Consider the following 24,937-nt stretch of genomic DNA (forward strand, 5'->3'; position numbering starts at 1 on the left):
CCCCCAAAACAAAACAACCAAACATAAAAACTTGCAGAAGTGATTAGAGCATGCTTGGTTTTCTCTAATTGTCATCTTTGCAGAAATAAAGCAAATATTCCATAAACATGTTTTTGTAATTTGTCTGTAATTGTGTTTCTAAAATTCGGTGCAGTGTCTGTAGAAGTAGAAGTGGTAGTCTGTGAAGAGCGCCCCCGCGTATTGATAGTTGGTACTGCAGTCTGCTTGACCCTGAAGAAAGACATTGATAAGCATATACATTATTATAGCCCAACAGTCTGTAGGATCCATGTTTCTGTGAAAATATTTATATAAATAACATCAATAATGAAAATTTCCATGACAGGCAACATAAAATAAAATGTTTTTATAACACTAATGTTTCCATCAATGTTCTTAGTAAAAGTGAGGATTGTTTAAATAGTGTTTTCATGTTCATGCAACAAGAAGAGGACTGTGTGTCTTTAAGGTTTCATAACCAGTGAAATGTAGGTCTTTTATGGAAGAAAAATTAATAATTTTTGGTTTCTTACAGCCACTGTTGAGCGGAAGTGATACCAGCTTTGATAAAGGCGAGCCACATGAAGAGGCCATTCATGTTCCCCCTGCCGAAAAAAGGCCAAAAAAGGTCAGTTACCATTTATTCAGCAAAACCTCTAATTTTCAATGGAAACAGTAAAAAAATGTCACATTAAGCTCAGAAAAACAATTATTTGAAGCTAATCCTGAATGAATGTTTTCATGATCAGTTCTTTGTCATTTGGGGAATTAGCACATAAAAGTGAAAAATGACCATACCTACTCAGATAGCAATTACAGTTTTTTCTGAATGCTTAAACCCTAACTGTGATTCTTATAGCACAATTTCTAAAACTATTAATACTTATAGCAAAACCACTCACTGAGTTTGCAAAACTAAAAGCACAAACACTGCTTTGCACTCAGTTTGCCATTTTGTAACACACACTTTGCAAAACTGTAGGCACAATTCACTGCACAACACTCTTTTTGCAGAACTTTAAACACAACTCACTGCTTACACTCAATTATCAAATTTCCAACACACTCCTAGCAAAATTATACACATGTATGGCTATCATTAACACTATTTTGCTAACTGTCTGGCACACTTTCACATGTGAAAACTGTTTTAGATAATTAGTCCACTTTGCAATCAGCCTAAGCACTATAAACAGGCCACAGGTAAGCTGTCTATGTGGAGTACAATGGAAGGAGCAGCAAGAGTGAGAAGAGTGAGAATCAGAGGAGGCCGAGGGAGAGGACGTGGAGGTGAAGAAGTTGGAGGAAGAGGACGTGGAGGAGCAAGAAGAGGACGAGGAGGGGAAAGAGGAAGGGTAAGAAGAGTAAGAAACAGAATAACTGATGACATCAGAGCTACAATAGTGGACCATGTCATCAACCATGGGATGACCCTGAGGGAAGCTGGCCAACGGGTTCAGCCTAAACTGAGCCGCTACACTGTGGCAGGCATCATTAGGACATTTCGAAATGAGAATCGGTAAGTACTTTGTAGCACTGCCATACTCTAATGAGAAACACAACAGTACCATACATGCAAAAATACTGAAATTGTTACTTTACAGAATTGCTAGACGTCCAGATGTTGGGGGCAGAGGCAGAATGTTCACTCCAGAGCAAGAGACCCATATAGTGAACATGGTGATTGCCAATAATGCAATAAGACTGCGCGAAATACAGCAGCGCATAATTGATAATGACACCATCTTTCAAAATGTACACAGTGCAAGCATTTCTGCACTGAGTCGTGTACTTGCGCGCCACAGAATAAGAATGAAGCAAATCTACAGAGTTCCTTTCGAGAGAAACACAGAACGTGTAAAGCAACTGCGATATGACTATGTGCAGGTAAGCTAGCGTCATTGGTTCTGAATTTGGAAGTGCATACTGTAGTGCTGTGCATGGGCCTGATGTGTTGCATTTGTTTTGTCTTGTCCAGAGAGTGATGGAACTAGAAGCAGATCCAATGGGACATGAGCTACTTTTTGTGGATGAGGCCGGTTTTAACCTCAGTAAAACCAGGAGACGTGGCAGGAACATTATTGGACACCGTGCCATCATCAATGTCCCAGGACAACGTGGTGGTAACATAACCATGTGTGCAGCTATAAGCCAAAATGGTGTTGTTCACCATCATGCAACCATAGGCCCATACAACACTGCACACATTATTGCATTCCTGGACACCTTGCATGACATGCTCACTGTTCAGAGACCAGAGCAGACCCGATATGTCATCATATGGGACAATGTTAGTTTCCATAGGGCTGCTGTGGTCCGCAACTGGTTTACAGACCACCCATCCTTCATGGCACTCAACCTCCCTCCATACTCTCCATTCTTAAATCCCATCGAGGAGTTCTTCTCTGCCTGGCGCTGGGAAGTGTACGACCGTCATCCTCATCAACAGGTAGCCCTTTTACAGGCAATGGAGGAGGCATGTGGAGATATTGACCAGGCATCATGTCAGGCCTGGATACGGCATTCAAGGAGATATTTTCCCCGGTGCCTTGGACTGGAGGATATCGCATGCGATGTGGACGAAATTTTGTGGCCGGACCCAGAAAGACGACATGATGTAGGCTGATTGTCTTTTTTTTTCCTTTTTTTTGTGAAATTCCTATTTTGTGTTCTGACTTTGTCTTGGTTTTGATGAGTGTGAATAAACACCAATACTTGAAGTTTGGATCCTTGTATGTTTACATGACACTATGACAAAAGTGTGACCTCAAATTGACATCTGTACACAGAGAAAGCAAAAGCCAGATGTGTTTTGTATTCATACCATCAGTGTGCAGTTGGCGCATTGTGTGCTTAGTAGATGATGGCTTGTGTGTACTGTTTGATACGAAAACACCATTTTTACGAAGGTGTGAAGAGTTAATCTAGCTGTGTTCGCTTTTGCAAGAGAACTACAATGTTTTGATAATTGGGTGACAGGTTTTCTTATTTGTGTGTAGAGTTTTGCAAAAATAGCCAACAGTTACAAAAAATGTGCTTAAGCAATCAGAAAAAACTGTAAGAGCCTGGTTGCTGCAACTCATCTGCCAGTTCTCCTCCTTGACAAGTGTAGCGTGGGCCACAGCTGCCCACACTACACTTGTCATGAACCATAAGAAGTCTGGCTTGTGACATTTGGGCCAATTGATACCGAAGTGCTAAAAGTACCCCAGATTTTATATCTTTGTAAGATTGGAAGAAATATTAGTAAAATTCTTATTTAGTCTTAAGAACCTAAACCAAACTCATCACTTCATATTAGAAGAAAGAAAAAGGCTTCAAACTTCCCCAAATGAACTAAATTCATTCCCAAAGTTAGAAGTTAGAAATTATTCTGAATTATTGACGAAGCTTTACTTAATTTTTGAGAATAATTAAATGATTTTTGATAAAAATAATATAGTTTTTAAGAGACTTAGTATTTAACTTTAAAACAAGGGCAAAATCAAACGATTTCTACAGCTGGGTTGATTTTCATCAGCGCTGCCCTTGATAATTACTTGTGGAGATTACACAACTTTGACAAGGCTGAAAATTCACTCAAAGTAAGTTTCACAGATCCAGATAAGTTTATTTCTTCTTTTTTATTCCAGAATCAGGACTGATTCATTTCATGCCTCAACACTCACTTAGTAGAAAGAAAACCTCGACATAAATGTAAACGTATGACAAAGCATTCGTATGTTTGGTCTTCTGGACAGTCCTCTGTACATCAAGGTTTAAGTGTTACTGTGATTAGCATGTTGTCATCCCACTGTGAAGAAAACCTGCCACACATTCATTATTCATCAGTGATTGCCCCACACTTCCTGCATTATTAACCGCCACAGTGACTGAGTTAGTGAACTGGAACCTCAGCGACCCTCAAAACAAATTTCTGCCTAACTGCCGAACAACCCAGGCCTGATAAATGGAAGAAAACTGATGAATGGATGGATTGATTTTGACCAGCAATGTAACAAAAAACCGATGAAAAATGATCCATTAATTTGCATCTTCACACAGGCTTTTGTGTTTTAATACACAGCATCACAGTAAACAATTAGATATTAAACACATTTCTGTATTGTCTCATATTAATACCATAGACATAGTAAATGGTAATAATTAAAAAAATATATATATATCTTTTTTAATTTTCATGAATTAGAGCACACCATTCTACTTGTTTGTTTTTTTTTAAGTTCCAAAAACTGGATGAATTTAATCTATTAAAACATTTTTTTTTTCAAATTTAATGTAAATGATAAGAAGTTATACTTAATATTAACTTATATTCTTAAAGATGAAAAAGCCTTAAATTAATGAAAAACAACGAAGAGATTCCCTTATTTTAAAAATGGCATTTATGTTCTAAAGAAGGTAAAAGCTCAAATTACAAATAAAGAAAAACCCTGTTAATTATCCTATTGTTTTGTGTGAAGCTTTTACATTTCAAAATTCATTTTAATTTTTTCTCATTTTTATCTTCATTATTGATTTGTTTTATATTTGCATGCTGTATATAAGTGACGTTTAGGGAAACTGATTATTGATTCTGACCTGTGTATTTGATGGGTATCTGCTGTCAGACACAGTGCTGATATCCAGCTGAGCAGAACAGACCGTGGACTCATCAAAACCACACAGATGGACTACCAACTCCTCTGTAGAGCTACATAAACCAGACACAGATTTATATACACAAACAGAAAATAACATTTATGTCAATTTATTTCAATATCGCATGTAAATTGGCATTTGCAAAAAAAATCTATAGTGTCATTCCAACATTAGCAGATAAAAAGGGAATGGATTAAGCTTAAATATAAATAATAATAACAAGAATAACAAGAATAATAATATTAATAATACATGTTTTAATAGCATGTGTGAGTATATTAGGATACTTACTTCATGAGCAGGGTTACTTTCATGTTGACAGGAACAAACTCACTGACAGGAACTCTGAAGATGTATCGACTGGGGCTTAAAGGAAACAACAGAAGTATAATGTTATTTATTTTTACTACATATTTAATTAATACCACGTGGTAGCATGTATCATTACTGAGGAATTGCCCAAATTTAATTGAGATTTTACTGGCATTTAAGATTAAAGGTCTTTTTGACTTTGACATTGACATCCACTCCACATGCACAGTCAAGCATTACTGCAGCCTGTCTTCTTAAAATATAATTTAAGTTTATATAATTTACATAAATGTAAATCATGCAGAACTTTACTGTCTCAAGTTTAAATCTCTCTTACAACAAGCTACCTTTTCATAGTCTTCTCACTCTTTTTACAAAAGTGTCTCCTTGCTAAAGATCTAAGAAGGACGTCCAGTAGATGGAGACAGTTACACAGTTACATCACAAAGGTGTGAAAACTTTCACTGTGGAACTATTTTGCAATAATTGAGTCTATATAAAGACAGTTAGCATTTAACGTAGTGCTTTAGAAGACAGTGACATGACTCTCAAAGAATCCTAAAGTGAACTTTATGGGAGAACTCTGCAACAGCAAAGGTAATAATAAGAGCATTTTATTTGTGCATGCTTTTTTAGGCACTCAGGGACACCTTACAAGCAATTATATACCAAAATCACAGTACAGATAAAATAACAGTTGGCAAGCGCCATAGAAATAAAATGTTGACATAGGCAAACTTCAACAGATTTTTTACAACTTGCTGGTGATAGAAGTATAACAAGGAACTCCTTAAAATTAAAATTTAACAGATTTGAAATAAAATTTTGCTAGTGGTTCTCTACATGTTCATATTCATATTCCGTGACCACTGAAAATAAAGGCAATGGTTAAAATGACAGCTCAAAGGTGTAGAGTGGCCAAAGAAGATTTTGGGAGTGCATTCTTTCTTTGTTACGCCCACGATCCACACAAATAATTAACAAGGGCCACCAATTTGCCCACAAGCTGCACTTGGAGAGCCATGGGCTTAGAATGAGATTTAACCCATAAATGTTTGATATTGGGACAAAGTCCACTTTATTTGGCTCTGATGGTGAATCTGGTTATTTAACAAGCTCGCAAAAGCTGAAACACCCTTTTTACAGCAGTGTTATCAAATGAAGAATATACTAAACAGTCTATAACCTGCATACAATCACAGTGTGTTTATGTTCGCTTTCTCTACTTACCCACATTCGTCTCTTAGGCAGTATTTTCTGTCAATCACCAGCTGGCTTTCTTTGATCGTGATAGAATGGATAGTGGTGTTCGTCCCTGATAGAAACAGAAAAACAGATGTATAATTTATTAATTTTGTTAAAGAAAGAGAACAAAGAAAATAATAGGAGCATTACTGGTGTCACTCAGACTGGAGTTCTCATGCAAGTAAATGATGATAAATGAAAAATTATGAAGTTTATGACCAGAAACAGCATTCAAAAATCCAAGTCCAGGAATTCAAGGTTCAAGTTTAGACATGTAATAAACGTCCTTTATTTTAGTGGACTAGAAACATTAGGCAATGCATCATCTTCCCTGTGACCCAGTATATGCTGCTGCTACATGCACTTATGAAACCTCATGCCAATCAGGTTCAGATCAGGCAGGGCACTCACACTCCTCCAAGTCTCACTGTCATTGCCCAAAAGACTGTTCCCCAACCCAAAAGCACAAGGAATGTCGTGGACATCAAGAAAGGGGAGGAGAGAGAGGAGGATACATGTGGGCAAATAATGTAAAAAATGGCTCCTAGGAACATTTGGCGTTGTTCTTACTCTAGTTCTTGCATTAAGTTACATATTGCAGCAATAGATGGCAGAAGAGCAACCACCGCCCAAACACTGTGGACCCACGAATTGGTTTTATATTGGTTTTCTGGGTATATTTTTTGGCTTTTTCTCTGCTCGTTTTTGCTGTGTAAGATTATAACTTTCAAGAATTTGGCTCCCTTCCTATTCTAGTACATCTACATGGAAGAGAGATAAACGCATTGTGGCCAGCCTCTCTCCTCTCAAGATTAGCATAAAAAAGCCTGCTAAATCTTAATCCAGTTATTTACCAAATGCATGGATTTAGAGGAGAGCTGCTGATAACATTGGGACTGAAAGAGGAGGGCTTGACGGCTAGGCCACGCGAGCAAGCAGGCCTTCAGAGGGAACAGGATCGGCATCGGCAGGACTGAAAAGCAGCTAGAGCTGGGAGGGTCTCCTCCCTGACTCCATCCAAGCTCTGTTTGCCTTCTAAGTAATACTGATAGGATCAGAAACCCGGACTATTTAAACAAATGTCCCTATAGCCAGTTTTGGCAACTGAAGATTGATCCACCAAGGCATCTGCTTACAATCAGTCCACAAAGTATTAAACCCCTATGGCTCCTCCTGTGGGACCAGAGGAGGATTGAGCCATTTGGTGCATTCATGCTGAACCCAGAGGAGTTGCATGCATTAAGACCTGGTGTGCTCTGAAACCGAGCCCTTGCCCACTGCCAGGCCCAGGCCTAGGCTGGGGTGCTAGTATCCCTGGTCAAGGTGAGGCTTCATGAATCCTTGTTGAAGGATCTTTTGAATAACACTTTGTTTTTCCCTTCTAAGTTAAAATCAGTCAAAAATCTCTCAATAACTTTAATATATGAATTGAAACTATATAAAATTTTACTCACAGTCTCCAGCACTTTTCAGCTGTCCATAAAAATCTTCAATGTTTTTTTCTGAGGAGCAGAAATATCAAATGGTGAACCAAAAATCAGTTATGATGAAATTATTTTTTAACGTAAGCAAGAACTAGAGAATGAAATAACTTTACCTTTCATAACAGGTATTTCTGTTGATTTGGAGATGTTGATGTTTGAGTTAGTGGTGCCCTCTGTTGATGAAGGGCAGCAGTACACCTTATCACAGTATAGCAGATCACAGAAGTCCACAGCAGGGGGCCAGAGGCCAGGAGTACCAGTTGGCAGGACTGGAAGAGGTTTATCGTATTATTACTTTGTTTTCTCTGTTGCCACTGCTATTGGAATTCAGAAGCATTGAAAAAGCTCTGAAATAATTTAATCCGAGTATTTAGGTGGGTGTATTTAGGTCTCTATCTGATCTCTAAATGCTTATAATACTATTTACACCATTATTTGTCTTTGTCTTTTTGGCTTTAGACTCAGTGTTAAAAGGCATCACATTACCTGTGCTGGTCCATGATGAGGTTTGCAGAGGAGTCTCAGTGGTATTACTAACACACAAAAACATAAAACTTGTTGGTTAACATAACAATAATAATGCAGACAAGCTAACAAGTACTACATTTCAGAACTTTTTAGCCCCCTTCATTTTCATTTGTCATTTCAAGGGGTAAATAATGCTGGAGCTTGCCAAACAAACAAACTTTGACACTTAAAAATAGTCCAAGTTCTATCAGCGCCAATAAAATGATCAGTGTGGCTCTCTTCCCAGGTGCTATAATAAAGTCTGGATATTTAGGATTTTTTTTTGCTTTACAAAGTGAAGTAGAGTTATCGAGAAGCTAGCCAACTAATAGAAATTTGAAGATGATATATTACGTTCTGACCAAAGTATGTATAAAATAACTAAACTGTACAGCATTTCTGTGACGATGGACATGAATGAAGACAAAAAACAAAATACCAGTTATGTTTGGAGGGTTAGTTAGGGGCCATTTGACATATGAGGCTACCTGGTGGCTAGTTACGGAACAATGGCAAGGCTAACATAAGAGAAGAGGGTAGACGTCCTCTCAATAAATGTCCATATTGAGACAAATGTCATCATATAGCATAAATGCGTCAAAAACAATCAGAACAGCCAAGAGAATCTCAGGCGAATCTCTGAGATGACCTATCTACAACGAGAGGATAGTTATCGATCTGTTATGGTGTGGTTTCCATTACTTTCTCTGTGAAAGTTCTAAAATCCACTGGAAGTTTAACCAGCCTGAGAATGATTCTTTTGGAAGGATTCAAATAAATGCACAGTAGGTTTCAAACAAACAAAAACAAAAATGCGCTGCACATGAAGTGACCGGGGGGAGGGGGCTAGCAAAAAATGTTTGGGAACCACTGCCTTAGTGTATCAGAAACAACATATGTAATGATGGTGATCTGGAACTGTTTCAGTGACGAGGAATCACTATGAAAGCTTTTATTGTTTACCTGTTTCCAGGAATGGTTCCAAAATCTTCCTCCTTCAAGTTTACTAGGTATAGAGTGGTGATGGAGATGACACTGCACACACAAACACATTACAATATAGATTTTCTTTCTTTCTTAAATTTAACATATCATTTCTAAGTGACATCATATCTCACCAGAAAGCCATAGTGGCCAGCAGAGCGAAGACGCTTATCTGGAAGACTTTGTGCCGCAGGCACCGTCTGTATTTGTGACTTTTCTCCTCCCTTTGCACTTTTTCAGTCTTACATGCATCAGGTATTGATATTGTCGACATGCTGCTGTGTTTCTGAGGTCTCCTGTTAGAAATAACATAAACACTGCTTCATTTTCAAATCACAGAATAAATTTTCCAAAAAAAGGAAGAAAATTAAAACTCCACTCCTGCTCCTGAAATCCATCCCTCCAACATGCTTCTTGAAGGATGGAAGATAGAGCTCCTTTAAGATTATAACAATAAACTATATTTATTTGAATAGTGATGAGTGTATCCATGACATTTAGCAAAGTTAAGAGGTTATTTTGTTGTGAACGACAGTCCTTCAACTTTCTACAGGGATATCGGCTTAAGGTACTACTATATAGATTTCTTAAGATGCCTTTCAACTAGCCCAAGATAAGACCTAAAGCTATAGTAACTGATCCCTTGGATGTTATATAATCTGTTACCTGTGGTGATTTCTTGTCTATTAAGGCCTTTCAGTGTTACCCACAGTAGCCTTCAGAAACTCAGTTGTCCTTGACCTGTGCTTTGCACTGATATAGTACAGTAATGTTGCAATAAAGATTTCATGAGTCATTTTCCATGGTGCTATATACTTTGTAGTATGACTCTGCCTTTAGACATAACCATAATGGAGTTATTTTAATTGTTTCTGAGTAATTATGAAATGCATCCTTTTAAATATTAGATTTCCTTTAAAGGATGCATTTTATGATATTGTAATATTCTGTTTTGATCCATTTTAGCATTCAACAACTTGTGAAATTGAACTCATGAATGTAACAGTTAAGAAGGTTTGCTAAGACAAACCCTTTCACTTAGTTGAATGGAAAAGGTTTGCTTGACATTTTTGCAAATGTATTAAAAATAAAGAATACAAATATTACAAGTACATACATAACACTCAAAATTGAGCTCAGGTGCATCATGTTTCCTCTGATAATCTGTCAGATGTTTCTGTAAGTCCACCTGTGGTAAATTCAGTTGATTGGACATGTCTGCATAAGATCTGATAGGTGAAAGTGAGTGTCAGAACAAAAATCAAGCCATGAAGTCCAAGAAATTGTTTGTAGACCTCTGAGATAGGATTGTATCTAGGCACAGATATGGGAATTGGTACAGAGAAAGGTCTGCAACACTGAAATCTCCAGTGAACACAGCAGCCTCCATCATCCAAAAACAGAAGAAGTTTGGAACCAACAGGATTCTTCCTAGAGCTGACCACCAGCCAGTCTAAATAATTGGCTTAGAAGGACCTTAGTCAGGGAGGTGACCAAGAACTCAAGGGTCACTCTGACAGAGAGCCTTTGTTGCTCTGTGGAGAGAGGAAAACCTTCCAGAAGGACAATCATTTCTGCAGCACTCCACCAATGATGATGAGTGGCCAGACAGAATCCACTCCTCAGTAAATGGCACCTGAAGGACGCTCAGACCATGAAAAACAAAATTATCTTTGACTTGAATGCCAAGTGTTTTCTGGAATAAACCAGGCACTGCTTATTACCTGGCCAAAACCATCTCTACCGTGGTGGTGGCAGCGTAATGCTGCAGAGATGTTTTTCAGCAGCAGGAAGTGGGACACTAGAAAGGAGTAATGAAAAGATGAATGCACTGTATAGAGAATTGGTGAAAACCTGCTCCAGATCACTCTGGACCTTGGACTGGGGTGAAGGGTCATCTTCCAACTGGACAGCGACCCTAAGCACACAGACAAGATAACAAAGGAGCGGCCTCAGGACCACTCTGTGAAAGTCCTGGCCTAGCCAGAGCCCGACTTGAACCTCATTAAACATTTCTGAAGAGATCAGAAAATGTGCACCAACACTCCCCATCCAACCTGATGAAACTGGAGAGGTTCTGCAAAGAAGAATGGCAGAAACTGCCCAAATATAGGCGTGCCAAAATTGTCCCATCATACTCAAAAATACTTGTCAGCCATTTTACGCTACTCTTTCAAGAATTCTTGAAATACAAAGAAGACTACTTCAATTTAAGACTGAAGAATTCACTTGGATGAGTGACAAAACATTTCTCCCACTGAAAACGCAACATGCAGATGAACAAAATGAAATTTCTGGCATTTCTTTACCTGGATGATTGGGCATGCATCAATACATTTCTTGGGTTAACTCTGTCTAATATTAGATTTTGTTTGATCATCTGAAACATCTGTGAAGAAGTGTGGCAAATATGCTGAAACTAAGAAATCAGGAAGGGGTCAAATGCTTTCTCATACCACTGGAAGTGGTTCTTCCATGGCTAGGGCTGTTCTCCCTGATAGACACAGCATTTGGTGATGTGCATGGCTTCAAGACTTCAGACTGTCATCGACTGCAAAAGATCTTTATCGAGAACAATCCTTATCGGTTTGAGCCTCACAAAATGAAAACTGTGTATGAAAGTGGCTTAACACAGTTTTGTTGAATCTCCTAAACCTGAATTCTTCACACAAGAAGTGTGTGAAGAAGTGTCATTCTCTGAATACATATGGATGTAACTCTAAGTGATAGATGGATGAAGGTAAATACCCAGTGGATCGTAGGCTACCCGTCAGACTCTTCAGCTTTGCCAGTCGACGGTTCCAGACCTCAAGTTCATTGATACGAGTTTCCAGGTTGTCAGTGAGCTTTGACAGCTGCTGCACTGCGCCCACATTTTCCATGAAGATCTGCTCCTGGAAGAGGAGAGGGAGGGCGTTAGTGCTGGTTGCTAAGATCACTGCAGGATGTAGTTGTCAGGCAACCATTATACTTTCAAAACGTTACCTTAAATGTTTCTTCTAATGACAACCATTTCTTTTTCCATGTGTTGTGTGTGCATGCAACCAATGTAAGATTTGAAAATCACTAAAGTAACCTAAATTTGCTTGTATTTGAAGAGTAGCATAAATGTAGAGTATCAGTAAAAAAAAAAATATATATATATATATATATAAATATATAAATATATATATATATATATATATATATATATATATATATATATATATATATATGTAAGCACTTCTTACCTTGTCCACCATGAGGAAGTTATTAATTTTCTCTCCATCAGAACAGATGACATCTCCAACGTCTTTCACTGCAGACGGCAGCAGCTCTTTCACCTCCTGAGCTATAATACCTAAATATCAGAAGACACATGGATAAATATAGTATATATATATTTTATATATATATTTTGATATATTTTTCATATTATTTTGTTATAGTATTAAAATCCATATTTTTTGGGGGTAAATTTACCGGTGTATAGAGCTTGACCTAAGACTAGACGACTGTCTACCCAAAGGGTTGCTTCATAAAGTGTCTCATGACATGAAAATGGTCACTCAAATGTTGTGTTCTTATCACCACATTGTTGTCATCTTGTCAACAAATGTGTGCATGGTGAATGCAGTTGTAAGGTCACAATTTGGCACTCAATTGATTTGCCAAATATATAAATATATATAAATATTGTGGGATTTGTACAAAATATTTGTAGACACCATATTGATGTTGGCACTCGCAATGCCCTAGGCAATGTTTATGCAAAGTTTCATCAAGATTGGGCCACTCGTCTCAGAGGAGAATAGAAAGATTCAAACATATGGTATGATCAGCATGATGAATTGCAGCACCTGTCTGGTGGGTGTGGTCTATTCCCATTTTGGAAGCAAACTCTGGTTTATAATCAAACTCGACTATCTTCATCTGATTAATTCTCTTCAGCTGCTGCTCAGAGTCGACCTAATAAGCAAAAAGAGGAACACATTTTTGGTCATTTTTAATGTGTAAAGTCAGAGGGACAATAGGACAAACAGAATTCAGCTGAACCACTGAATAAATGCCAAAGATATCAGTGGTGGTCTTTAAGACATTGCCTTTTTTAATTATACTAAAACTACTTAACTGTCGATTCAGATTCTACAGATTTCTGTGCTGATGTAGATACTACTACAGAAGAGTAGAGAGTCAAACATCAACCACAAATGAAAAAGCTACCTGCTACAAATGGACAAAACTCATCATTTAGATATTCAGATAATGAGATATATTTTTTTCACCTGCTGTATGTTCTCCTTAGCGCGACAGTCAGATGGCTGCATGATGGTGCCCATCACTTTGGCGTTACCGCAGACAACCAGTGCCTCATCAGGGGAGTCGGTGTTGATGCCCACCCGACCCTGACAGACCAAATCTTCCTGCACCACTCCGCGCTGCCACATGGTATCCCCATCTGTCTCAAACTGACCAGGGTTTGAAGCCTGTGGGAAAGATTTATTTATTTTTAATGGAATCTTAAACTTTTTAATACGGTCATTGAGTTATTGGTTTATCAATTTTTGGTTCATAGACGTATCTTTTTTACCCTGACAATAATCTTCTCCGACACCAAAGCTGTCAGGAGAAAACTCTCATCTTTGACTACAGCATACAGACCAACCACCATCTGAAAATACCTGAATGAGCACACACAATTATCACTGTTATCTACTGCTGTTATGCCTTCATTAATTTTTTTATATTTATACATTTACAAACCTCTGGTCAGGGTTTGGTTTGCCTTTTTTTCGCATGTTGTTGGCCGTCGTCTCGCTGAAGTGCAGTCGGCCAAGTGTTACTCTGGTTATTTTGCCACCGGGTAGACTGACCCTGAAAGTTTTGATAGCATTATGTTTAAAATGCTGTATTTGCCACATTTTTAACTGTATCATCAGCCATTTGGTAGCCTAGATAGCTTGCCAGAGGGAAATAATTTGACAACAAAGACCTAAATCAGATCAATCCATCCACGCTCTTCTGCTTATCGAATTCAGGATAAGGCAGTTTTAGTCTTGAAAAATGGAGTGTTGGGAAAAAAATGGAATGTTCTAAAATGCTTTTCTCCTTCAACACCCAGCTGCTTTCTTAAACATTGAACTGCTGTACATCATACTGGACTGTCTTCCATGAAGACGATAAGGCTCAAACATTATTCAGGCAAAAGAAAAGCTTTTCTACAGTAGTTAAGTCATATGTATCTGGTCAAAAATAGGGACTTTAATACTGTTACATACCTGACTGGATGAAAGGGTTTTTTGCTGCGGTCAGGTTGAGATTGTTCAATGGTCACAAGGTGACTTGGAGTTTCCAGCTTTGATAAGAAGGAGACAAACAAACATTACACAGATGAGTAATGTCGAAAAGCATACTAAGTATTTGCATGTATGAAGTGGGTGGACAAGACCAAAGAGCTGTCAAAGGATGGTTGGAACAAGATTTTAGACCTGAACACGGCAGAAATGAGCTACAAGAGCATCAGTAAGAAGCTTGGTGAGAAGGTGGCAACTGTTATTGTGATTATTTGGAAATCAAATAAATAGAAGATGACCATCAAACGTCCAGAGTCTGGAGCTCCATGCAAGAGGTTGACTCATGGATCATAAGAAAGGTGGTGGTTTAGTCCAAAACTACAGGTGAGGAGTTTATTAATGATCTAAAAGCACAACACCATAATGGACTGAAATCTTGCAGTGCCTGCAAGGTCTTTGGCATCAACTCGACTCACTGTGTTTGGCAGAATGGAGGTGGGAACATAATACTTTGAGACTGTGTTTCTCCTACGGGCACAGGATGACTTCACCCCACTGAAGTTATCTTGTACCCTTAGCCTTGTAATGTTCATTGGCCCCTTGATGGAGTTTCACTGTTTTCATAGAGTATTATTATGCATGTAAACCTCCTTTGATTTAAAACTAATGTCTAAAGTCTGCACGATTATTTTGCCTTCTCTAACTGAAAGTAAATCTATACAAACCTTAACCCCGAACACTTTTATCTGGAAAAAGTCGATTTCCTGTGGCCCACTGGCCGTTTTGATGTACTGTGGCTCTGCATCCACACCAATGTGAACAGTGACCTGAAAGTGGTTCTTCTTTTGGCAAACAAAGGACTCGTCAGCTGTGGAGTAGTTGAAGCCTTTATCTGTATCAACGTGGTAGGCAGGAGGAGACCTAAAACACAGTGATGCTGGTAAACCATGTCCTTGGTCAAGAAAGGCTATCTTTGCAGTAAGAGACTAGGTTGATCCTTGACTCACAGTGTCTGGTAGTTGCTGTCGTGCAAAGTGCTCCACTGTTCTGGCCTGTACTGTTCCCAAGATAGTAGTTGATAGGATCCCACACCCATTCCACCAACACTTGCAGTGCTCCCCACACCACCATGAGTTCCTTCACCATCAGAGCAGGAGGTGCCAACTCCTGCAGATGGTTCCTCAGACTCTGATCTCCTCCTTTTTTTCCTCTCTAAGGTGCTGAAACAGGAGAAGACAGATTCAAAGCTCCAATGGAGTGCCACAGGGCTTAATCTTAGGTCCACTGCTGTTTCCTTTTTACATGCTTCATCTTTGTGGCATTTTTATGCCAATGATATGTACACACACATTTTTATATCAATAACAGTCTTCTGTGTATACCAATAGCAACTGTAGCATGCTATATCATGTGACTTAATGGGATTAAATTCTGAATGTCAAAAACTTTCTGCATTTCAACAATAATTTAATATTTATTTTAACTGATCAAACTCCATCCACTTGTTCTGGCTGTCAATCAGTCTAAATTCAAGAATATTTTCTCAGTCTTCTTTTACAGACTCACTCTGTCATTGCAGAACTGATTTAAAATGTAAGTAATTCAGGACTGTCTCTAAAATACATGCCATGCCTTCTTTATCTTTATGGTTTGGATTGTATCCCATGGTTTCTGTTACCTTGCTGTCAACTTTTAGGACTATTTCTTCAGACTGTCATTTACATGATCACAATTCCACCTACTGTAAAATAAAATGACCACATTGTGAAGTCATAGCGTCATAAAGCTGAATATCTGCTTACCAGGTTTGTAGTGTGGAGGCAGAGCCCAGCATATGGGTTGGAGAGGGTGTGGTTAGATTTGGGAGCAAGCCTGGTCCAGTGCAGGCTGTGGTGTAGGTGTTTGAAGGTGGTAAAGGTGGAGAAGGAGGTGTGGGTGGAGTGTAAGATTGCGAGTATTTCTCTGGACTTAGATAGCATGATTGTCCAGGTGAGTTATGTGTGTGGTGCTGCTGCAGAGGAGCAGGTGGTCCAGGTGGTCCAGGTGGACCAGGAGGGGCAGGTGGAGTCCCAGACTTGATATAAGTGTTTGTGAGTCCCAAAGTACAAAGCTGATCATGAGTCAGCTTGTTGGGGTTGGAGGGGGCAGGCCGTCGACCCTTAAAGTGACAGGAGGAGGAAGCAGCAGATGCATTTGTGGGTTGAAATGCCTCCTGCGTGGTTGGCTGGTTGGACCAATAGGATGACATGTAGCTGAGGTTCCCTGATTAGAGAAGAAAATGTCTTACAAAAGCTTTTTTGTTTCACAAATTATTTGTGATAAAACATGATTATTATGAGCCTCAAGTTTAGTCATTTTTATATCTTGAACAATTAGCACAGATGTGCATGTGCCTGATGTTTGGGAGGTCTCTTTGCTGGCACAATCATCACAACAAGAGCAACCAGTCACTCACTCCCAAGGTAACAGGTTTGTAGTTTTTTCACACATAACGAGGAACATTACACTTGTTGGAATGAATAATTTGTACTACATTTTTCCAAGTGAAGAACGCTTCTGCAGACTCAAGGGGCTGTTAAAGTTTACCTTCAAATCCCTACTGTAGTGGTGTTGTAATTATTATTTCAGTTATGAATAGCTATCAAGGGGTCACCATGTGTGCTTGATCAGGTTTGTTTTTCAAATGTTAATAAAACCAGTGCTCTTGTCATCGTGCGGTCTATGGGAGAAAGGAATGTGAAAAAATGAAATTTGTTGTCTCTTAAAATGCAAATATTGCATATAAAAATGCATGTCTGATGTGTGTAAATGGTACCTGGAAACTGTGCAGGTGACCAGGCCTCTGAGCCCGAATCAGGAGGAGACTCGGGCAGCATGCTGGGAGGAAAAAAACAACATGAAGAGCAATTCTTATTCATATTTAATATAAATGTTTAATTGTGTTATGCATTTACAGCTTTCCCTTTGGTGATAACCAACCAGCTGAACACTGACTTAATGTTTGTTGTCTAACAGAATCTCCTCCAGGGAGAAATGATGATATTCATATTTACTTCTGCAGCTTTAGGATGAGCTGTTTCATGCAGCAAAATATGAGGAAACCTTCTGCACCTGATAGTGAACTTTGTAACTGAGATATAATCAAATGATTATCAGGTGATTAAAATATTGAAATAAAGTCAGGGCTGCATTTTATAGACCCTACATCATAACTGTAGGGTCATGACCCTAACAGGAGGAGAACTGAGTTCATGCTGTCAGACAGAAATAAAATAGGATAATTGTACCTCAAAGCCACTCTCTTTTTTTCTCACGCAAAAAAGTACAAAATTAGAGAGGTATTAAAAAAAGGTTCCTATCCACATTAAAGGACATTTCAAATGTTTAAACCTCTTTTTTCACCTCCAAAAGAGCAACAGATGAAAAACATGATCTCAAAGTGTAGATGTGTCTTTGAGTGTGACTCTTACAAGCTGATGGGGTCCACATCGTTGCTGAGGTACTGCTCCAGCATGCTCGTGTCAACCGCGACAGAACTGTCCAACACACCGCTCACATCCTGACCTGAACACACACACACACAGGACATTACAACGACATATTCACAGTCGTCACAAACACAAGCCAAATGTTAAAGAGTTCAGATTTTCACCACCAGATTTTTATTCTTCCATTAAGTAGTTTTGCATGATCCACAGTTCAAAATAAAAGCCATCCTTCAAGCCAGCCTTTGTCTGAAACAAGCCCGTCCTACAGTTTAAGCCATCTTTCTCTGATTGACTGCCCCTCATAAACAAGCAGAGCTGCGTGGCTGAAATAACCGCATTAGGAATATCTGCTCTCTATGACATCAAACAGATCCAATAGTATTTGAAACTCTGGTGATGTTTATCACAAGTATATGAGCTACATGACAGAAAATAAAGAAAAGGAAAGCAGACGCATCTTAATAATTTGTTCCATTATTTATCAAAAATCCCTCTGATATAATCAGTGGTGTTGAATAACATCCAGTTTCACACATGCTGCTATATTGGCCCACATAACATGAATGATAAAGTTCACCTACACACACACTGATCAATAATTTTTGATCTTATCAGCCATGGGACAATATGGAACTAGATACATGTGGCCAGTTAACCTACTGACAGTTGGTGGGTTTCTATTTTTAGGGTCAGACTAAAAGTGAAGGCTAAAATGAAATAAAACTCACAGACAACAATCAACTGCTCAGTCTTTTTTAGATCATGGGAATGTTTCTGTAGAAGTCCTTAAGAATTTCTGAACTGTCCTTATTGAGGATCTTAACTTCCCAGTAACTCATCCAAACCTTCTTCCAAGCTCATCTTTAGAAATCCATACAACCCTCACCGTCACATTACCAACCTTAAAGTCACCTCACAAGAGAATTTTATCCTCCTTAAAGACATCAGCACTTTCACCGGAAAATCCTCAAGTAACCATCCTTACGGATTCTCACAGCACGACCCACCCCTTAAATCCAAACCTCAGGCTTTCACTCATTCTGTGATATTCGCAGGTGACGTGCTGCTAACGTTAGGAGGTATCTCACCATTGAAGAACTGCTGCAGCGCCTCGTTCTCTCCCAGGACCTGGGCTGGCAGCCGGCTGGCTTCAGGATCCATTCAGCACAGTAGGGGGCGCTGCAGCGGCGGCGGAGCACGGGATGAGGAGAAAGTCCAGCAGAGCTCTTCACACTGAGAATAAACAAAAAGGTACATTTTTATTGAATTATTATTATTTTTACCAGCACACACAACAACAGGCCGATGATGAAAAAGAAAAGATGTTAATAACCGCTGCATGTTGACGATGTTTGTGCAAAGCTTTTTTGAGATTGGCCCACCATCCAAGAAGGAGGAAGGGTACATACAGACTTACATACATGCATGCATCATTATAGTGAGATTAAAGAGACAAAATGTGATCACAACATAAAATACTTGAGGCTGAGCTCAAACTGAAAAGCAGCAAAACTTGAAGCACAGACTGTAAATAACCTGCTTTTTGGAGCGTTTTGGTTGTTGCCATGTTGGTGTTTGGAGCTGGAAATGACTTGACTTGGAAGAGAGGATGCAATGCCACACTAGGAGCTACTGGTAGACTGCTTGGTTAGTGAGCTGCATACATGAATGTTATGATTGCCATCAAAGACAGAAGAAAAGGCAGATTGTTTACTTGTTTACCACACACATAGATCCTGCCGCACAGACTTCGGATGGGTACAATTAGCCACACAGCGAGGGATTTTAGTTAACTGCACCATTCAGTGTGAAAAGGCAGCTGTGGCTCAGGAGGTAAAGCAAATGACCTGCCAGCAGAAGGTCAGATCCTGAACACCAAATTGCTCTTGATGCTTGTCTGCGTGTGTTTGAGAGACCATTAGGTATAACTGTGTGTCAGTGGGTGAATGTGGTTAAACGTGCTTTAACTGCTCGGGGTAGAAACTCGTTTCTTTACATTTAACAAAACACACCATCGTTCCCGACTTTAACCTTTATCTGTATTTGTTGTCTGAATCACAGAAAGCAATCACGCCCACCATCCACGCTATGTTTGCAGATGAACCACAGTCAGGTGGACATGTCAGTATCTTAGAAAGAACTACTGACTTCTCTTCATTGGCTCCCTGTTATTGAATATGATATCAAACAGACAGACACCCTCTCTACTTTTAAGATTAGACTCAAAACTTTCCTTTTTGATAAAGCATTTAGTTAGCGCTGTATCAGGTGATCCTGAATCTGATCTGCATTTAATCATTACTTGTTAGTAATCTCTGGCTCTCTTCCACAGCATGTGGAAGTTGCACCTGTTTTTGGTTTTGAAGATGGACAGCTGCTCCGTCTAATCACCTGCAGGGAAAAGGCCTTCTTAGTGAAAGCCTATACACAAATACAGCATACATCCATTTATGATTGCTGTAATTATGTATTTATAATGTCAGTTCATTCATCAACTTACTCTGAAAATGGTTAAAAGCAGAAAACTGAGAACACACTTGATTTGTTTTTATTGCTAATGTGTGTCTGACGACACCTGCAGTCAATAAATCACCTGAAATGTCCTGTTAAACAGCTCAGATCTGCTGGGACATGTTTGTTCAAACACACCTGTCTGCAAGATGGCCGCCAGTCAGCGGTGATTTCAGACTTTATCCAAGCTGCTGTCTTCAGGTACAATCCATGTGTAAGGACGGATTCAGTGTTCCATGTTTCAGATCCTCAAAGACTCCCCAAAGTGTCCACTGTTCCTCGTCTTTCTCTGTGTGTGCAGCCGAGGGAAATCCCTCCTTTAAAGAATAAAAATGTTTTCTTGTGGTTGTATGCGGTGTTGTGTGGATTGTCTCTGTCCGTCAGCTGGACTTTGAGCTTTGAACAGGAAAAGGCAAGAGGCATTCGCACACCTGACAGAGGCGGACATCCATAAACCAGCCAGTCATATTCTGGAAGCACACGCATGCCGAGCCTCTCTGTAAATGTTGCTGTATTCTTTCTCCTCATCACCTCGTGATGTTTCACAGCAGGAATAAAAAAAGTGTTAACAAGCTGAATGAAAGCATCCACACACCAGAGGCTGCTGTTTCTGTCTTTGCTGTGCAGAAATTCGTGTTCACATTTATACATCTGTGAAGCTGAGGGTGTAATGTGTGATTAAGTGGTTCGGTGTGAGTTTCAAACAATTAAATTTCTGTACTCTGATAAATATTCCCTCCGACACACCACACGTGATCTGTTTATTGGCTGTTTGGCTTCAAACGTCAGATTCAGACCGCAAAGAGTCGATAATTCAGGGGTTTGTGGGGCGGGTGGTGGTGTGACTGTACCTGCAGGCAGAAATGTGCCACATATGTAGTTCAGACAAATTTGTCTGAGTTACATAATCTGTAACCTATAGCCTATAACAAAAAGGGTACATGCTGCTCTTTTAAATTTCTCCTGAATAGCCCATTATCCATTTCCTCGTGACACTTTCTCTACTGTCAGTCTGCTAAGTTAACTACAGCCCTCTGACTCCAGCCACACTTCAGTTGATGACTCTTAAACACTGTTTACATGTTGTACACATAATGTCAAAGCTGTGATTTCTTCTCATTTTGCTGATAGATTTAGTTCATTTTAGAAATTTTAAAACTATTTAAAAACACAGCGATTTGCAGTAAATTCCCTAAAGAAAGCTGGTTTAAAACATCAAGATCACAGATGAAATTTCTTTCAGGGAAGATCCAAAACCTCTTCGGTGGTCACCAGCAGGATTTATTTAAAGAAAAACAAAACCGTAAATCTCTGAAATATCATCCTGCTTCTTTTTGTGGAAATAACCTCAAATTTGCAGGAAAATCCTGCAGCTGTGGCTTGGGCTGCCTGCTGATGCTAATACTTAAGCAGTGAGTCCTTGGTCCAGTGCCTGGCTGACCCTCCTTTACTGAATGTTAAAGAATTGAATGTTAAAGAACAGGGAAACCTTCAACCACGCAGTACTTTTGAGCTCATGCTGTGTCATTGTTTGACCAGCAGGTGGCAGTAGAGACTTTAAAAACTGAACTGTCATCAGTCTGATAATGATAAAATGGAGTAATGACGTTTTTAACCTAATAAATAATTACATATATAGCAAACGCTTCACATCAGTTGATCAGTGCCTCTCCATCTGGCCAGCAGGTGGTGCTGCAGGACTGCAAATTGCTCAGTCAAACTGTGGCTTCACAGGCTGACAAGTCAACCATAAGGAGTCCCAAACACAAAAAAGTGAACACATGAAGACAATAAAAGAGCAGTTTTGATGCCGCCCTGTAACTGGAAAAGTTTTGCCTAAAGAATTATGATAAATGTCACACACAGCCACAACAAAAATATGGTCACAGTAGGAAAGTGCTTCACAATTTAAAGGAAAGTGACACATTAAAGATATTAAAGACGTGTACACACATACGAGTTGTGAAGCAGCCAGTAGTAAAAGACACATTGCCAGAATAAACTAAAATGAGTACGGTGTTTAAGAACAGGCAGGCCTATGAAAACGAGCTTTCACATGATTAAAGCAAACCACAGATTAAACTGAACTGACGTGCTGAGGAATTTCAGGTGTTGAAACTCCATTATTTCTAATGACCAGCGGGGGTCAACTGCTCTGAGTGCAAAGAGAAAATGGCCCTCGGCTCTTTGAATTTCTGACCTCAGCATTCAGTTTCCTCATGAGCGCGTTAGCTCACTTGCTCGTGTATGCAACATGATTTTTGTTTAGTAAAATACAAAAATATCAAAGTGTTAGTCAATCAGTGTAAAGTATGAGATTCATTCCATCAAGTCCAGTTTTAAAATGTTAAAATACTAAAAAGGTGATGCCATCTTTTATATACAGTCTGTCCTTTACTTTAAACTTTGGAGCTGTGGAGGTCTCAGTAACAAAAAAGAAGTATTAGTGTTATTATGTCAATTACTTCTACTTAATTATGTGACCTTTAAGCCTTAAATGTGGAGATTAAAATGTAATCAGTAGAAACCCATCAGAGAAGCAGCAGACACACCTATTTTTGCTAGAGGCGAATGATCTACTCGGGTTTGTTTGTAAGCCATCGACTGGGATCGTTAAATAAATTCACCTCAGCCACAGTTCACGATGAGTCAGTGCTCCGGTACTTTGCGGTTTGTTCTGGGTAATTGTGCGATTGTTTTAAGAAATAATCAGTGTGACTCACGTCACTCTGGTTTTCTTCACCCGATGGGTTTGAGTTCCAAAGCAGATAGGGAAAAAAAGAAAGTTTCTAACAGCTGACTCACACAGAAAACTTTAATGAAATACAAAATGCTCTCATTGGTGAGCTTGTAGGAACACAAAGTGCGTCACCAGCACGGATTCAGAACTTCTGCATCAAAACACTTAATTTCAATAAATCAGATCACCATGAAAACTGATAACATTCTGACACATTTTTAGTTGTTTTTTTTTTTAATTTTGACTTTAAATCTGCAAATGAGGCTTTGTTTATTTAAATGTTCACACATCTGCAGAGTTTTCCAGAGCAGAAATCCCAACACTGGACGAATGCTGTCTTAAAATTATTGATCTCTTTTCATAATCTGGTGGACCCAAAAATGCATACATTGCACACACAGTTTAGTATCTATCTTATGACAAACCCATAGGGCCAACTCCATCTCCACCCTACCCAGCTGAGTCACAATTAAGACTGTTAAAGTGTGTGTTAATTAAGAGGTAGTCTTGTTTTTGCAACCAAAGCAGGAACTTCCAGTCAGAATCTCTATGTAGCTGATCCATCATCCTGTTCCAACATGGCTCTGCACCAGTGCAGAAAGCAAGGTCCATAAAGACATGGATGAGCAACTTTGGTGTGAGGCCTGAGTCCTGACCTCTGTAAGTACTGCAGGTGATTTGTATCGAGTAGCAGGTGTGGGAGCTATTGGGGATCCAATAGGAATCAGTGAGTAGACAAACCTCTGAGAAAACCGTACATGTATACGTGGTAATGACTAAAAGAAAGAGAGAATCCAAAGACGAGACAAAATGAGAATGCTGTACACACACATATATGTATATATATATATGTATATATATATATATATATATATATATACATATATATATATATATATATGTATATATATATATATATATATATATATATATATATATATATATATATATATACATATATATATATACATATATATATATATGTATATATATATTGTAGGGCAAATGTGATTGTGCTCAAATTTGCAACACCCCATAATCACTGTCCATTAGATCAGAAGCAAAATAGACTAACTAAAACCACCAAACAATGAAAAATTATGAACAAATGATACAAAACAATACAAAATGACCAAAACATGATAAAATTATCTCAAATGAAATAAAAGCAATCACCAAGAAAAGTGTGGAGGTTTACTTGTCCACATGTATCTATCAGTCACTTTTTGGGCCTCAGGCATCATTAAAAGAAACCCTACAGTGAGCAGAGAAGGGGACGTTTGGGTTACCTGAGTCTGTTTGAGGCACAGCTTTAGTGTGGTGGCTAACAAACTGCTCACTGATGAACGTATGGTGCAGCTCTGGATTATTTGTAAGGTCAGTGAAGAAGTTACAGAGGCTAAAAGGTGACTCGTGAGCATTTTTATCAATGCCGATCCCCCGAGAGGAACTTCAGAAGTGCACAATCTGTGTGTTATGATTTATCCTCCTCCTCATCATCATCGTCATAGTCCTCCATCAGTCAGTGATCTGAATGTCAAACAGGCTGCAGTGACTCATTCTCGCAAAAATAGGGTTTAAGTTTAGACAATTACACTGAGGTTCGTGGCAGAGCGCAGTGCGCTCTGTGTTTGTCGGCAGACTCGTAGAGTCATCGTTCCACATCGGTGGAGAAGATTTAAAAACGAGCGAGGGAATCCTGACCTTTTCACGCCTCAGCAGCTTCTGCTCCAACGTCTTCAGTCAGCTGTG

At 39.0% G+C, this 24,937-nt stretch overlaps 1 protein-coding gene and 1 pseudogene across 1 annotated transcript; one reads left to right on the top strand and one right to left on the bottom strand.

Moving 5' to 3' along the window:
• Positions 1-24,937, top strand: part of LOC134615929 (NACHT, LRR and PYD domains-containing protein 14-like) — an 851,239-nt pseudogene that overhangs the window by 483,729 nt on the left and 342,573 nt on the right.
• Positions 139-19,101, bottom strand: LOC134615932 (myelin regulatory factor-like protein). Its single transcript, XM_063460619.1, has 23 exons — positions 19,023-19,101; positions 17,917-18,010; positions 17,262-17,323; positions 16,249-16,708; positions 15,454-15,666; positions 15,172-15,367; positions 14,432-14,508; positions 13,917-14,027; positions 13,744-13,834; positions 13,439-13,639; positions 13,013-13,121; positions 12,404-12,513; positions 11,922-12,067; positions 9,308-9,469; positions 9,153-9,224; positions 8,169-8,215; positions 7,775-7,951; positions 7,653-7,700; positions 6,184-6,268; positions 4,933-5,007; positions 4,582-4,693; positions 534-605; positions 139-231 (listed from the first exon to the last, which is right to left on the bottom strand). Exons 1-23 carry the CDS (start codon positions 19,093-19,095, stop codon positions 139-141), a joined length of 2,886 nt encoding a protein of 961 aa, XP_063316689.1. The 5' UTR covers positions 19,096-19,101.

This window comes from Pelmatolapia mariae, linkage group LG17, assembly GCF_036321145.2.
Source record: "Pelmatolapia mariae isolate MD_Pm_ZW linkage group LG17, Pm_UMD_F_2, whole genome shotgun sequence".
In the NCBI taxonomy this organism is placed as follows: domain Eukaryota; kingdom Metazoa; phylum Chordata; class Actinopteri; order Cichliformes; family Cichlidae; genus Pelmatolapia; species Pelmatolapia mariae.